General features: G+C 41.0%; 2 protein-coding genes across 2 annotated transcripts; one reads left to right on the plus strand and one right to left on the minus strand.

Moving 5' to 3' along the window:
- The first annotated feature begins 457 nt into the window (after positions 1 to 457).
- Positions 458 to 9616, plus strand: fam219ab (family with sequence similarity 219 member Ab). The gene is made up of 6 exons (XM_005922627.3): positions 458 to 737; positions 1680 to 1779; positions 3450 to 3555; positions 4142 to 4222; positions 4310 to 4364; positions 7624 to 9616. The coding sequence occupies exons 1-6, from the start codon at positions 660 to 662 to the stop codon at positions 7780 to 7782; spliced, it is 579 nt and encodes a 192-aa protein (XP_005922689.1). The 5' UTR covers positions 458 to 659; the 3' UTR covers positions 7783 to 9616.
- klf9 (Kruppel-like factor 9) lies at positions 8263 to 14046 on the minus strand. The gene is made up of 2 exons (XM_005922626.3): positions 13181 to 14046; positions 8263 to 11816 (listed from the first exon to the last, which is right to left on the minus strand). The coding sequence occupies exons 1-2, from the start codon at positions 13587 to 13589 to the stop codon at positions 11536 to 11538; spliced, it is 690 nt and encodes a 229-aa protein (XP_005922688.1). The 5' UTR covers positions 13590 to 14046; the 3' UTR covers positions 8263 to 11535.
- Positions 14047 to 15154: the final 1108 nt, after the last annotated feature.

A 15154-nucleotide genomic window follows, 5' to 3' on the forward strand; every position in this document is an offset into this window, starting at 1 on the left:
GCTGCAACCTGCCACTGAAGGAGCTGCTCAGTGCTGTGAGTCTCCTGCATGGGGTGGGAAATGTTGTCCAACAGGAATGACAGCTTATTATTTCTTAATATATATTTTAGTTCATTTATGTAGGTTCTCCAATAATTTACTCAATGAAAAATTGGAATATTTTAATACTGAAATAGTGATTCAGAAGAATTATTAAAGTAATTTATTAGTTATTAAAGTTATTAAAGAGCAAATGTACTAATATTTAAACTTAAATAATTCTTTAGAGATTGTGCCTGAGCAGGTCTATAATATATTCACTCGTAAAATATCGAGTGAATAACAAGAAAAGGGGAAATACTCATATACTGTGTAACGAGTCATTCACATAATCCTCCAACTGCACACTTTGTTGGGGACCATACTCTTTGGAAGGCCCTCTTGGGTCCCCGTACCCTATTTTGGGATGCCAGACCCGGAAGTGGGTGGTGGAGTCACCGTCATCCAACTGGTCACACCATCGCCGACATACTGCCTGCTGGGATGTAGTTCTCCACCGGAAAACTACAAATATTATTAGAAATCGGAGATCACTTACGATCTCGGCGATAACTCGTCGAAAGGATCCGCTACCATCGTTCACTTTGGAGGAGAAGGGAGGGAAGAGGCGCGTTGCCAAAATGATGGAAGAAATAGACAGATTTCAAGTGCCGAGTGCTGTACAGGAGGCGGAGATGCAGGCTGAGATGCAGCCGCTGGTAAGTCTAGAACAGTCTGGAAATGACCGGCGGCGCTTGTTTGCCTTGTTTAATTAAAAATGACATTACAACCGCGCATACTTGTGTAGTGTTTGAGGCCTTGCCATTCATAGACTGAGACCCCGACAATCGCATCACCTGCCATGTGTAATGCTGCTCGATGCGGGCTGCCATTAGAACGTTCTCCATCAAGTTTCCCGGCTGCTTCCACGGAGTGAAATCGAATAAACGACGGCGGAATACACGAGGGGACGTGGATTTTGCTCACAAACAAGCTTTGTTGTGTTTTGTTTGTTTGTTTGTTTGTTTGTTTTTGTCGCTCGGCATAACGCAAACAGCGTCCGGTTTGCTGCGCAGCATCCGTCATGTCTGGCGAAAACAAGCATCCCATCCCAGCACTGCTGCTGCTGCATCCTCAGCATCCATGCAGCAAGTTACTCTGGTATCGACGCCACTTGCGTCACTTTGACGGGATTAGCAGGGGGCTCCTTATCGCTTGTATATGTTTGTATGTGCCATTAAAGGTTCGCCTTTACATACAAATCTCAGTGTAAACGGTTTAACGGAGCGCTCCGTGGCCTGTAGCGGGGCCCGGGGTTACTGCAGCCTGCAGGGCGGCCTCTGCTGCCCGCCGCCGGGGCCGCTGGGGAACCAGACTAGACTAAAGCAACCTGACCTGCTGTCTCCAGGTGCCCCCACACCAGAAGTCCCCACCGTTCCTCATTTGCTGTTGTTTATAAAGCCTTTCATCCCTCTTGCCTTTGCTCTCTAGTTGTAAGATGCACATTTATTTTAAGACTGCTGGCACAAATCACAGATCTGTGTTTATTACCATTTATTCCCGTTGCTTAGCTATGGTGGGTATTACTCTGCATTACAAAACGACATTCATTATTCATCGCTGCCTCAGTAAAACACATCTCTGCACTTCCTTGTGTCCAGGACCCTGCCTCGTCCACAGCTTCAGAGGCTGACTCAGACACCAGAGAGGGGGAGCCTGTCACTATAAACTACAAGCCTTCACCTTTGCAGATGAAAATAGGTGAGAGATACAGTTTTAACTGCAGGCTAAATGTCTGTCTGTCCATCTGTGGTTGTTGGAGTGTTGTTTGATTGACTGTCAAACACAAAATGGTGCGTAGTCTGTAGACACAGATCGTAAAGGAACCAGCATAGATACTGTATAGCTGTGCTGAGGCATTTTAATTAATGGCACATTGGCCTCTATGATTATTCTTGATGCCTTGCTAAGTAAAAACTAATGCGGTTACTACTGTAATAGGGCCGCAGCTACAGATTATTGTCTTTATTCACGAATCTGCTGATTATGTTTAGAATCTGTCCACTAATCTTTTAGTTTATTATTTTTAACAAAAGGCCAATTGCATGTTCCCAAAACCCAATGTGATTGTCTTCAAGGCAGGGAATAACAGCCTCTTTGGCCCCTCTCATGCCGTCTTTATAGAAAGCCACAGTTCTTAAAGATTCATTTCAGCACCTTGGACAGAGTCCAGTGGCGAGCAGGAGCACATAGTTTTTAATGTTTTTTATTTTTACTGTTTGCTACTGTATGTTTACTCAGAGTCAATAATATCTAAGAATTAGTGAGCTACTCTGTTAGTCAACGCTCTTTTTTTAGGCTGTACAGCTACAGTTATGTATACGTTACCACTATCTTCTCTCTCTCGCCGTTTCTTGGTCCTGCGTCCAATTAAACATTGTTATAAAAACTACCTTGGCAACTATGTTGATTTCATTAGGTGTGCATGTTTGTTAAATTCATCACTTTGCTTTTGTGACCTTGAGATAAAGAAACAAGCAAAACAAAAATACAATCTACATCTATATGTCATGTCAAAACGTATTTGGTGCAGATTCCTCACAGCAAGAAGGGTCAGGTTTGAAAAATGCTGGTGAGCCAGGCCTCTCTGTGTGGAGTTTGCAGGTTCTCCCAGTGACTGCATGGATCAAATGGTGAAGCTAAATTGGCAGTAGGTGAAGGTGTTAGTGTGCAGAGTTGTTTGTCTCTTTGTATTAGCCCTGTGAGGAGCTTGCAACTCTCCGGGGTGTACTCTTGTTCTCGTTGTCAGCTGAGATAGGCATCAGCCTCGCCTACAACCTCAGCCTATAAGTGGTTAAGAAAATACATTGACATTCAAATGTTTTTAGATTTTAGTTCAGCAGTAGCTGATGCCGAAAGGGGAAGGTTCTAGTTTTTGATGTCACATGCAAAGTTTCTGAATACGTTTTACTTTTAGGCCTTTGAATTGTAATATGTTAAACAAATTTAACAGTTCTCTAAGCTCACACAGCAACAATCAGCACTCTTTGGTCAGCTGATCATTGAAGCAAATCTCTCCAGTGAGCAGAAACTGATCTGCCCTGAAGTCACGTCTGTTACTCTGCTGCACAGCTTACCAAAACGTTGTCTTCTTAAGTAAGAAATGCCATCTCAGTCTTCTTAAAGTAAAGATTGACTTAATATAGAATTCAGCTAAATCAGGTCATCACACCTGATTCTCATAAGTGTGCCTAAATAAAGTAAACATGAACATGCGTGCATATTTGTGCATATTTGCAACATTTAACTCAAGTATTACTTTACCTTACTGTAGTTTACTAGTTAAACTTATTCCGTCACTCTTATACAGATCATTTATTGTTCAAAGCTCAACCTTTATGCCTTTGCCTGCTTCTGTGTTCCTTACACAGAGAAACAGAGAGAGCTGGCTAGGAAGGGCTCGCTGAAGAACGGCAACGCTGTAGGTAGTCCAGTCAACCAGCAGCCCAAGAAGAACAATGTCATGGCCAGAACACGGTAAGATGCGAGCAGTCTCATCGTGGGGTCAGTCGAGAAATTACAAGAAGGACTTCTGTTGGCTGGTTGTTATTGATAAACAAAATCTCAGTAATTAGAAGTTTCTCACAGCAAACCTCATACAGTGCAATTTACGTGTTGAAAGAGATTCATGTGGTGTAATTGTGTAACTGTAGTAGCTTTAAGTATAGGAGTACTGTAACAATTGTAATGATCCAGCCTGAAGTGAAGCCACAGAAAAATACAAATAAAGATGCTTAGGTGTGACAGTATTTCAAATGTAGAAATTAAGCTTATTTTGTTCTTTCTAAATGTGCCATGTGTGGAAACAAAAATGTGTTTTAAGGCTGTACAAAAAAAGAGTCGTACTGATGTAGGGTTTGTAAGATGTCTGAAGTTAGACATTATACTGCTTTCACGCTTCTGTTGTTCCAGTGATTCAGCTGTGACGCTGCCTCCAGGCCTACTTTTCATTTATTTCAACATCTCTGCCAGTCCTGTTTTTGCTCACTTCTTACAGCTTGTGAAACTGTTTTTTCCTCCTCTGCGCCTGATCTCAACTCTCTCTCTTTTCCCCTCAATGCAGGTTGGTAGTTCCCAATAAAGGCTATTCGTCTTTAGACCAGAGCCCGGATGAGAAGCCTTTGGTGGCCCTAGATACAGACAGGTGGACACACAAACATCTTTCTTTCTGAGAAGCACATAAGCAAACATTAATGATATTAATATAGTATCCTGTGTTTTTCTGTTTCAGTGACGATGACTTTGACATGTCTAGATACTCCTCGTCGGGATACTCTTCAGCCGAGGTAAGAGCTTGTGCTTCAGCAAATATCAATGCATCCCACCCCCTTGTATTTACTCTCATATTTCCCCCCATCTTCCATAATTATTAAGAGGCTAAGTGTTAGGGTTTTACAAGCCAGTGTTAAAACTATCCATGGCAATTCTGTGGGCATGTACACTCCCTGCAAGCGCATGATTACACTGCAGATATATCTGCAGACAAATGTGTATTAGACACAAAGCTGGATACAAATGAAATGTGATATCTGCATGTCTGCTCCTGCAAACCTTGTTTGTAACGCTGCTGCCACTATAAGTGCAAATTGCAGACGCATCCTCATATTTATAACCTGTCTGTGACGAGTCTAAGCTTGTGGGTTTTGTAGGGTGAGTTTTACAGTGTCAGATCCTAATTCCAACATGCTGTCAGAAATGAATAGCTAATGCACGTTACATACTTTAAAGCACTTATTTGCTCTCTTAGTTCCAGCTAACCTGGGTGTAACAAGTACATATACAGTTACTGTTTCCACTGCAGGCCGAACAGAGGTTGTTTGTTGTGCTTATTGTTGATAGAGTGCAGAACAGCATATAGATGAAATGACTGCACACTTTTTGTGCAAACAAAGGAATTATTTTGGTTATTTAAAAAAATCACAGCAGGAACAGTAGTTATCACGCTCCAAGTGATGATGCTTCCAGCCATCTGTGAAAGTGCCCAATCTCACTTTGCCATGGTTACCACTCGAACTTTTAGCCAGTCTAAATCACGAGCATAGACAGTCCTAATGTTTGTTGTTAATGTTAATGTTTTATTGCATTAGTACAATCAGATTTTGATTTACCAGTGATTTATATAAACATATCTATTTTTTTCTTTTCTTTTCCCTACCTGTCCTCCTGTGTGCTTTGGAATTTTACTTTCCTCCAATTCGTATGTTCCCAACCATGCAGTTTGCACAAATTATGTCCTGGAGCAGTGTTTTAAGGACCAAATTAAAACAATTAAAACACAAACACACGCTTTTCCTGCTTTTTGCAAAGAAACTCCTAAAATGTTTAAAGGGATTCTCAACATTTTAGGAAATAATGGACCTTTTGCTGGTAATCAGTGGACACTCAGAGGAATTAGATAACCTGAGCACATATAAGAATGGTTTTAAAGGTTGGGTCATTCAGTACATCATACAAACTAGATAAAACATGCCAATTATTAAACTTTTGAGGTGTAGATTTTGTTACCTTTCTGCTAAGCCTGTAGCTGCTCTCACAAATATCTCTCCTTTATGATAAATTAAAATACCTGCCTGCTAACTTGAGTTAAGTTTTTCTTATACATACGAGAGTGGCACTAATCCTCTCACCTAATTTTCTGCAGTAAAGCGAAGAAGTACACTATCTCAATAAGCTGTCTGAGACTGTCAAACATTAAACAGCTAGTTCAACAAAATAAATAAATAAAAACACAGATTAGATGAGCCTACTACTAGATGTTTGCATCTACTCATCATGTCATGGTATTTCTATGGGCTCAAATTGTGGGCATAAATCTTTTGTACTGGTAAATTAGGATTTGTGTGTGTGTAAAAAAGATTTAAACTGTATTACCCTTCAAGGACCTGCAGTTCAAAAAAGTGCCCCTCCGACAGCCAAACCCATCTGTTCTCTGATTCGATAGTTAAATTTGTGATTGACATGATATTGACCAATCAGCTGAAAGGAAGAAAAATAGGGTCAAAATCCGTACTTGTAAGTTGAAACCTGAGTGCAGAGTTTCACAAGTGTTTTTTGGCTATGTCCACATGCAAATCTTTTTTACGCACACACAAATTCTTTTTACACATACAAAACTGATTTACAAGTACAAAATATTTATGACCGCAATTTGAGCCCATATATTTCTATAAACTTTTCCAGGGTGGAATACAGCATATATTGACTACAAATGGTAGTTTCTGTTTGCCATCCTAAACAGGTTTTGTTTAACAGCAGTCACTGGACTGATCAATACTCAGATTTCCAAAGAACTCAGCGAAAATCTAAGAAGAACTGTAGATTGTAGATTCAGGCTTTCAAACTTAAGAACACTGTACCAGCTGTCAAGCATGGTGGTGGTAGCATCATGCTCCGGGGCTGTTTTGCTGTCAGAGGAACTGGTATATTGCACAAAGTGAAATAATGGAAAACAACTTCCATTTTCTTAAACTTCACTGCAAATCAAAAGCTATGCAGTTGAAAATTAAACACACACTGGGTTTTCCAAAAAGACAATGACCCCAAACGCATCAAAACTGAATTTAGAGTGGAAAAAGCAGGTTAACATTAAGTTTCTGCAATGGTATTCCCAAAGCCCCAACCTCATTCTGTTCGAAAATCTTTTGACTATGCTTAAAAGCCGGATCTGTGCCAGCAAACCAGAAATGTAAATGACTCCAAAAGAACTCTAAGGAGCTTGTGGAAGTGGGAGTTGTCCCTTAAGAGGGTCATTGGCCCACTATTGATCATGTGCCTCATCACATGAGCCAAGATGTGAAAAGGGTGTGGGTCATTATCAGGAGAGGTTTTGGGTGCAACGATTGTGAGATCTTGCTTCACCCTATCATTTGAACCATTGAGATCACCTGATGCAAGATGTGAGTGGGCGTTAAGGCATCTGGGAACAGATCTCAAAACTGGATTGTAGGTGGCAGACAGCTGGTGTCGTAAGGCACCCCCTCTGTTCAAAGATGATCGTTCACAGTGGACATAGATGAGGCCATCTTTTATCCTCTTTCAAACCAGCTGTCTTCTCTGTCCAAAATGTGAACATTGGCCTCCTCGAATTAGGATCATCATCATCATAATGGTTTGTCCCAAGGACAACTCTCCCAAACACAAACTAAACTACGTAGTGTATACTATGCAGTGTAATGAGGAGTTCTCAGTCTTCTACATTAGACAAACCAAACAGCCACATAGAAGAGCCACCTCGACAGGACAGGAGTCAGCTGTACATCTGGATCTAAAGGATAAAGGTCACTCTTTCTTACCATGACCTTCACGCCCATGATGGGTGGATGTAAACTCCTGTCCACCACTATTTTTTCACTAGAGTCACATGATTTTAGTAATTCGTTGTGTGACAGGAAGGGAATCAGCACATAAAGTTACATGTTTGGTCTTCATTACTTTTTGCACATTCCAGCTTTTGCAAAAGCTCTGCAGCCCGGTGATCTGCAACCCAAGGGTTAGTAAATGATGCTGTAACTCACTGACCTCTCTCTGTGTCCTCTCATTTTTCAGCAAATCAATCAAGATTTGAACATTCAGCTGCTGAAAGATGGCTACCGCCTTGACGAAATCCCCGACGACGAGGACCTGGATTTGATCCCACCCAAATCAGTCAACCCTACCTGCATGTGCTGCCAGGCAACCTCCTCTACCACCTGTCAAATACAGTAACTCTGCCTTTCCAGCCTTCTGCCCCCCCCCCCCCCCCCGCGCTCTTTTCCACACAACATGAGCTCCCCTGCCCTCCCGTCTTTATCTGCTGTGACTTTACTTCGCCATGACAGTGGCGACAGTGAGACCTTGTTAGAATATCGTAAGTGCTATGATGATATTGACAACAACAAATAATCAAATTACCTTATAGAAACCTTGGTTTAAAATCTAGGAGAATGACCATATTTGAAATTAATCAATATGTAATAAAAAGATTAGTAAAGTGGTGGTTTCCTCCTATGGTAGGACTTGCACTTGTGTTTGAGAGCTCTTCTCCTGGTCAACATGATTTAACATAACACACTGATAAAAGCTGACAAAAAAGAAAAGTTTGTTTGATGCTCTAAAGTGATTTCAGTTTCCCAGAAGAATAAGAAACATTATCATAACTGACTCAGCCGTTCTGTTTACCTGAATTCTGAGTTGCATATATATATATTTTATTTTCTAGTTTGTTTGTTAGTTTTTTTTTATTTAAACGCTTACTTTTTTAACCTGAGGGATAATTAAAATTGAATGTGCTGATGCTCAGATATTTGATTGTGTCGTAGAAGTCTGATTCTCCAAACAGAGGAAACTGTATTGTTGTTGTACCTTAAGGGGTTAATATGTAGCACAGACCAGGTCATTGCACTCATTAACACCACCTTCAATACTTCTGCTCTCTTTGCCTAAATGGCAAAGAGAGATGTGGCATCACAGAGTTTAGGAGTGAATGTATGAAATCGAATAGCTGAGGAACAAACTGCATGAAGAGCATCTGACTGAATAATCCAATGGTAAATAATGAGCAAGTAGCTTTTTTGCACCACAGTTAATTTGTGCAATCACACGCTACTGTTGTTGCATTGTTTTCAATTTGCACATTTTGCTTTTTACTTTTTTGGGGAGCCTTTATCATTGTACTGTTTCCTGCAGAGCAGTGAAAATGAACTGTGTAGAAAGGGATGATTGCATATTGTTTCTTGCTCTGATCCCCACGTTATCAAGGCCAAAGCAACCTGATGATCACCGGACACCCTCCTTCCCATTTCTGTGTCAGTGCCACAGATCATTAGGTGAACACAGGGTCACACACCAGAGGAGGTGTACTTCGAAGTGAGATTAATGAGCTAATGAGCTATCTTAAGCTTAAAGTCAGAGATTTCAGTGTTAGAAAGGTTGCTCTGTTTTAACCTGACTAAATCACCATGGTAAATACTACTGATCGCCAAAAAACGAAAGCCAGACTTAACAAAGGCAGCTGACAGCCACTGTTGTGGCATTTTAGGTTTTGTCAAGCCAACTAACACAAAGATAACCTGGCTTTGTTGAATTTGTTTCGTGGTATACATCTTAGAAAGATGACCCAACACACACACACACACATGCATGCATAAAGACCTACAATGCCAAAATAATAAGTAAGACAGCATCGATTTCTGTTTCAAACAGAATGAAAATCGTTTATTGCAACATCATGGATCGTTGACTTGGAGCACTAATGCCCTTCATTTACGACCCTCTCTCCTCTAAATTAGCTGTTGATTTGCAATTATATGCCTTAAGTATAGAAAAAACTTAAAAGATGTCTGTGTTCCATCTTGATTAGTTTATTTGAAGAGCATTTGCTAAGAAGTTATGCTTTTTTTTTCTTTTTACATTTAGACACAAGTGATAACTGTTTTTCTTTTCTTTTCTTTTTTTAAAAAGAAAAAAAAGATTTTCTTGTAACGTAAACACTTCCATTACAGTATTTAACAATGTTATGTGCAGTGTATGAAAACGACAAATAAACAAAATGCAAATGAAACAGCGTCTGATGTGCTTGGTTATCCATAATAACATTATTCATAATTTATTATGGTAATATATAATAATGGCTGCATAGTGTGACTATGGGTGTGAGACGCGAAAAAGAAGAAAGAGGCGAATGCTTAAAAAGAAAAAAAAAACCCAAAAGGATAATTTTAATGTTAAAACATTTGAGCAACAATTATTACACAGGTATGTGTATTGCGATAGCATGGGATCTGCATTGACAGTCCCTGATTACAGTACAGTAGCATCAGAAGTAAGGGCTTCAACCTGAAAGGCACCAGCATCCAATCACAGTCATCATAATGCCAGAAAAGAAGAAAAATAAAATAAAATAAGCATTTCACTTCACAAATATATGTAGTTTGTATTCTACAAGCTACAGACTCTATTTGGACATTTGAATGCATCGCATGACAAGTACAAAAGAAAACTAATGACATCAATAATAATTCATCTGGCTCCTGTAGTGGCTTAATAAGACCTCTCATTCCATTTGTAATATTATAAAAGATCCCCAGACAAATAAAACATACACTGTACCAAAGAAAATACATACAAACATGCTACATGATGGAATTTGTTGAACTAATCAAGAAAGCACTCCTCAAATGGAAGGACAAACAATAAGAATAAAAATAACAATAATAATAATAATAATTAGGACTCTATCCTACGAGAAATGTTGTGCTTCCATGTCAACACCAGGGGGTGTAATTTTAAGTCATGTGTCCACACATCACATTATTCCCTGATTTAAAAAAAAATGCAGTCCAAACAAAACTGGCACTCTTGGCATTTGAAGACAGTCGTTGAGCTTTAAAGTATTACTGAACAGCAACACAAAGAATCTGACGATGTTAATTCAGGTAGTATTGAAAAACGTAGAAATTCCCCTCTGCCACAAAACCGTCAAAAGGCACGGACTTTTACTAAACATAAATCACTGTGGTCAGAACACCGAGTAGTGTTTAAACAGTAAGTGAAAAAATGTTACCACGTTATCGTCTAAAAGGTTTTACCCTGTTATGTTTTCAAGCGTTACTAAGAAACAACACAAATGCTGAGATTTGCTTGTGTATTATGGCCTCAACAAGGTACTATAAAGGTATATTGGTGCATTTAATTGCAATGTGTGTGTTTCAACACAGGAAACACACTGCTTATCCCTACAAGCTCATAACACACCTGATTATACCTGAAGTCCATGGCAAAATGTGTGAAATTAAATAAACAGGCTCTATATTTCTCTATAGTATAGTTTTCTTATTACTCTCTAATAACATGTAACTACACTAGACTTAGTATATCACCCATCTGAAGTTAGTTTGATCTATTTACATGATAATACTGCTGTGTTGTGCATTTGCATTATCCTGGCTGAAAAGCAACTGTTCAAGTGTGCATAAGTCTATGTATGCAATAACAATATTCATTAAAGGACTATTTCCAGAACTTCTTTAAGCGCTAGGAATATAAGGACTTGCGTTCTTCCCATTCTCTTCATTTGCAAGGGAAGTCTGCGATGCAAAGTGAACTCATGCAGTGTTTTTCAAACACTTTATGGGTACATGGTTTCCACTTGGACGGCAGATTCTTTCAAGAAAAAAGAACATTTTTTTGACAACAGACAATAAAGTTGAAGAAGAACTGAACTTCCCTGAAATAACCCTTAATAAATAACAATCACCTCAGGGAATGAGAGGAGAAGTTCTAGTGTGATTACAGTCAGATTTGTCATGTTTACTTCGTTTACATGTGTAGTAAACTCTGAATTGTGGTCTGGCTGGTTGTCTGGCTCGACAGGATTTGTAGAAAAGGTACAGGCGCCACACGCGAGTGTGGATGTCTGTGTATGCCTCTGTATGTGCAGTATGTACCTTTGTGTGCACATGTACAGTATGTGGGTGTGTCTCACACCCCGGTGGGGCTTCGGTCTCCAGAATCAGAGGAGGACACGGACACGGAGCAACGCCTTCTCTTGGCCGCGCCGGAGCCCTGGAGCATGCTGGGATGAAAGCCTGGATGTCGCCGGGCGTGTTTCTTCAGGTGGTCGCTCCTCATGAAGCACTTGTCACACATCGGACAGTTGAAGCGCTTTTCGCCTGTGTGCGTGCGATAGTGACGGGTGAGCTCGTCCGATCGGGAGAACTTCTTGCCGCAGCCTGCCCAGGTACACTCAAAGGGGCGCTCACCTGAAGGAAACACACCCAGTTTTTGTTTTTGTACATTTACAACTAATCATATTAACCAACCCAAACCACTCCTTCCTCGCCACAAAATCAATCATGTCATCATGTTACATTTGCACATTTTCTTTCCTTCTAAAAAGAAAACAAACTAAGAGTCGACCTTTTTTTGTGAAATCTATTATAGGACCTACTTTGAGTTTGCTGTGTGTGAACAAATACTCACTTTTTTAATACTTATTTTACAAAACATAAAAAAATCAAAATGATTATAAAAAGTCTCCTGTGGCACCTGCTTTGCATTCACACAAGTATGAGAATATGAAAAACACAGAGACCAACAAACAACCCAGAGGACTTGGAGGCTGTATTCTGCATAGCAACAATCAGAGTGGATGAAAAAACTTATTGTGATAAGAGGAAACAATCAAAACTAAAGCACAGACACACATTTGCGAGATTAATCAAGTGTGACAAGGAGAAGAGGGGGTGAAAATAAGACACAGGCTGCGGTCTGGAGCGAAACTAAGATCTGCTGAAAGACTGCTGCTAAGAACAATAACATGTTGACATCGGAGCCGTCAGTCAAGATAGCCCTGAGGTGAAACAGGGCACATTACCCCCTCAACAGCGCTTCCACGTGCTGAGCAGAACCACATGTCAGCTCTTGTTTACAAGCCCACGCGAGGGGAGTGGAGGTGGATGACGTATGAGGAAATGGTGGCGCAGTGTGCGTTACCTCCGGACAAGAACACGTGGGGACAACAGTGTCGCAGTGACCCGCGTGTGAATCACGACCTATTTAATGTGTCGGCAGATGTTCTTCCACTGTTACTCCGACTGCCAGTGCTGTATGATGAAGAGTGGTGGCAGGAACACAAAGCTAAAATCATTAGAGGCGTTATTGGGTCTCATGATGCCCAATGCTCCGGCGTCATTTATTACATCTCAACAATAAAGCTTCGCAAATATGGGCGTCCGCACGTGGTGTTTACCCAAGATCGCACTCTGGCCGCGTGTCCACAGGACGTTAAAACAAAGATTTCCTCCCCCTTGCCTCTCCACCTCTCTGCCAGCCTCTGGTCCAATATGTCCCGGTGAGTCACACCCCCTCCCACAAGTAGGCGATCATGAGACCACCTTTCCTATAATGTGGTTTTGCAGAAACACGTGGTCACGCCCCTAAAAGTCTCACAACACGAGACACAGGTCTGGACTCTTGTCCGTCACGTTTTACTCTTACTTTCTCGGTTAAAAGTCTTACGTCATAAATAAGAAAAATACGAAAAAGGGTCGAAGTGACGCAGAGCTGTTGGTATCGTGTCGCCTAAGCACCCAGCAAGCACCCCATCCCCTCTCACTTTACTTACCGGTATGGACCCGAAGATGGGCTTTAAGGTGGGACGACTTGCCGTACATCTTCCCGCAGCCAGCAAAAGGGCAGCAGTGTCTCTTCTCGGAGCACGGCAGTCTCCCCGCCGCCGCCGCCTTCGTGTTCCGGGGATGTTTGGCTTGGCTGGCCGGAGAGCCGCGGCTGTCCCCGCAGCTCAGGCGACTCCCCCACTCCGCTTTCTCTTGCGCGCCGGCCTCGCTGCCCCCGAGACATCTGTTTTCTCCGGCGCTGACAGCGTTGGGGCTGCATTTGTTCAAGTCCAGCAAAATCCTCGCCACCATCAGTAAAGTCCTGTTCTCCTGGCTCTCTTTCAGTACGTCCTCCATCCGCCCCGGCGGTGGTCGGCTGGGGACGCGGTCTGCAGAGACGTCGACTTCCGACGACATCACGATCCCTGAAGCAGAGCCGGGAGGACAGAAGCAAAACAATAGATCTTGAGAGGCGAGGAAAAACTATCCGACAACGCGGATACAGTAATCAGTCCGCAGTCCTCCCAGGAAACATGCGGTTAATCATCCACACGTGTCGTCTTCAATGTGACCACTCCGCGCAGACTGCGCTTTTCTTGTCGGGGTTGCGCGGAGGATAAATAAACGCCCCGCTCAGTAAAGATAGCGCTTTGAAAATGTTCCCCGGTTCCTCCTTTCTCTAACCTCCTTTCTCTTTCTTCCTCCAGATCCTTTTAATTCTAACGGACGAATCAAAATCACAGCGTTTGCCCACGGCGCTATTGTGTCCACGTCCCTGTGCGCAGACACACACGGGTCAACTTGTCCTATTTTACAGAGAGCAGCACTTTAGTTCAACTCCAAGAAACAATTTCGCGGAATCCCACTGTGTCATAATTAAACTGGACTGTGATTGGATGAGAAGAAACGTGACTCGGTTTTTGGGGGACTGCCTATTGACTAAAGTGAGTGAAAAGACCCTCGACTAATCACAAGACTGGGATTGGTGAAAAGGGCAAGACCACACTCATGTTACCTTCAGGGACTTAAGGAAAATGGTAAATATGGTTGTTAGAGTATAAAAATGGATTTGAGGAATCATTAAGAAAAATAGAAGTCCATGTAGATCTATATGTAGATACGTAAAAGTGTCGTCAATATACATGATAAAAACAAAAATCCAACCCTTTGTGATTTTGGATAATAAATACATGGAAAATGAATAATGAACATTGGTTATATTTGGTCAGATTTATAATTACATGCCTTTTTAATAACAAGTTTAATAATAATTACAAATTTATTTCTCTGAAGTTTAAGTTTTGTAAGCAATAAATGGTGTCCTTTCCTCTTTTCTGGATGATTTGCTTCAGTCACTTGTCTCTTTCATCGTTCGGTGATCCCACCTAATTTGACCTGTGTAATGTGTACAAAACACTTAAGTATCATCCCTGTCATTCTCTTACAGTCAAAGCTTTTCTGGTAATTTCCTACCCTACACAGTAACAAACAGCATGCTTTAGCACGAGCCAGCAGATTTTTTTTTTTAAAGATGACACAAAAAACTGTATATGTATATATATGTAAAATTATGAATGATCTGTTATGTATGGAAAAAATGGCTTGTGGTTATAGTTTGCCCCTGTGTTTTTACAGCTGCTAAATATTTACAAGTTCCACTTTAGAGGGCAGAAATATTGACACGTAAGCTTGTTTCGTGAGATAAAGGCATCTAAGATAAAGCTACTGTTTTTCTTACAGTCACACTTTTTCCGTGACTTTATAAAAACATTTTTAATGTTTACATTCTGATAGTTTCCTTAGTTTATGCTCACCCTAGAACTATGTGTTTCTTAATCCTGCCAAATTACTATTCACTATGAACTAAACGAGGCAGCACCTTTCCCTTGCGCCTCAACATTTTCAGACTACATGTTTCCCACTCTCTCTTAAAAGTTTGCTTAAAAAAAGAAAAAAGAAGAAAAGGAATGAGTATAATACTG

Source organism: Haplochromis burtoni, unplaced genomic scaffold (genome assembly GCF_018398535.1).
Source record: "Haplochromis burtoni strain Fernald_Lab_line unplaced genomic scaffold, NCSU_Asbu1 Contig_62, whole genome shotgun sequence".
Taxonomy (NCBI): Eukaryota; Metazoa; Chordata; class Actinopteri; order Cichliformes; family Cichlidae; genus Haplochromis; species Haplochromis burtoni.

Excerpts from the sequence above, each read along its gene's own strand:
- fam219ab (XM_005922627.3), top strand. The coding sequence starts at position 660 with ATGATGGAAGAAATAGACAGATTTCAAGTGCCGAGTGCTGTACAGGAG. Across the intron at positions 3,556-4,141 it reads AATGTCATGGCCAGAACACG|GTTGGTAGTTCCCAATAAAG; the intron begins GTAAGATGCGAG and ends CCCTCAATGCAG. Across the intron at positions 4,223-4,309 it reads GTGGCCCTAGATACAGACAG|TGACGATGACTTTGACATGT; the intron begins GTGGACACACAA and ends TTTCTGTTTCAG.
- klf9 (XM_005922626.3), bottom strand. The coding sequence starts at position 13,589 with ATGTCGTCGGAAGTCGACGTCTCTGCAGACCGCGTCCCCAGCCGACCA. Across the intron at positions 11,817-13,180 it reads CCATCTTCGGGTCCATACCG|GTGAGCGCCCCTTTGAGTGT; the intron begins GTAAGTAAAGTG and ends TGTTTCCTTCAG.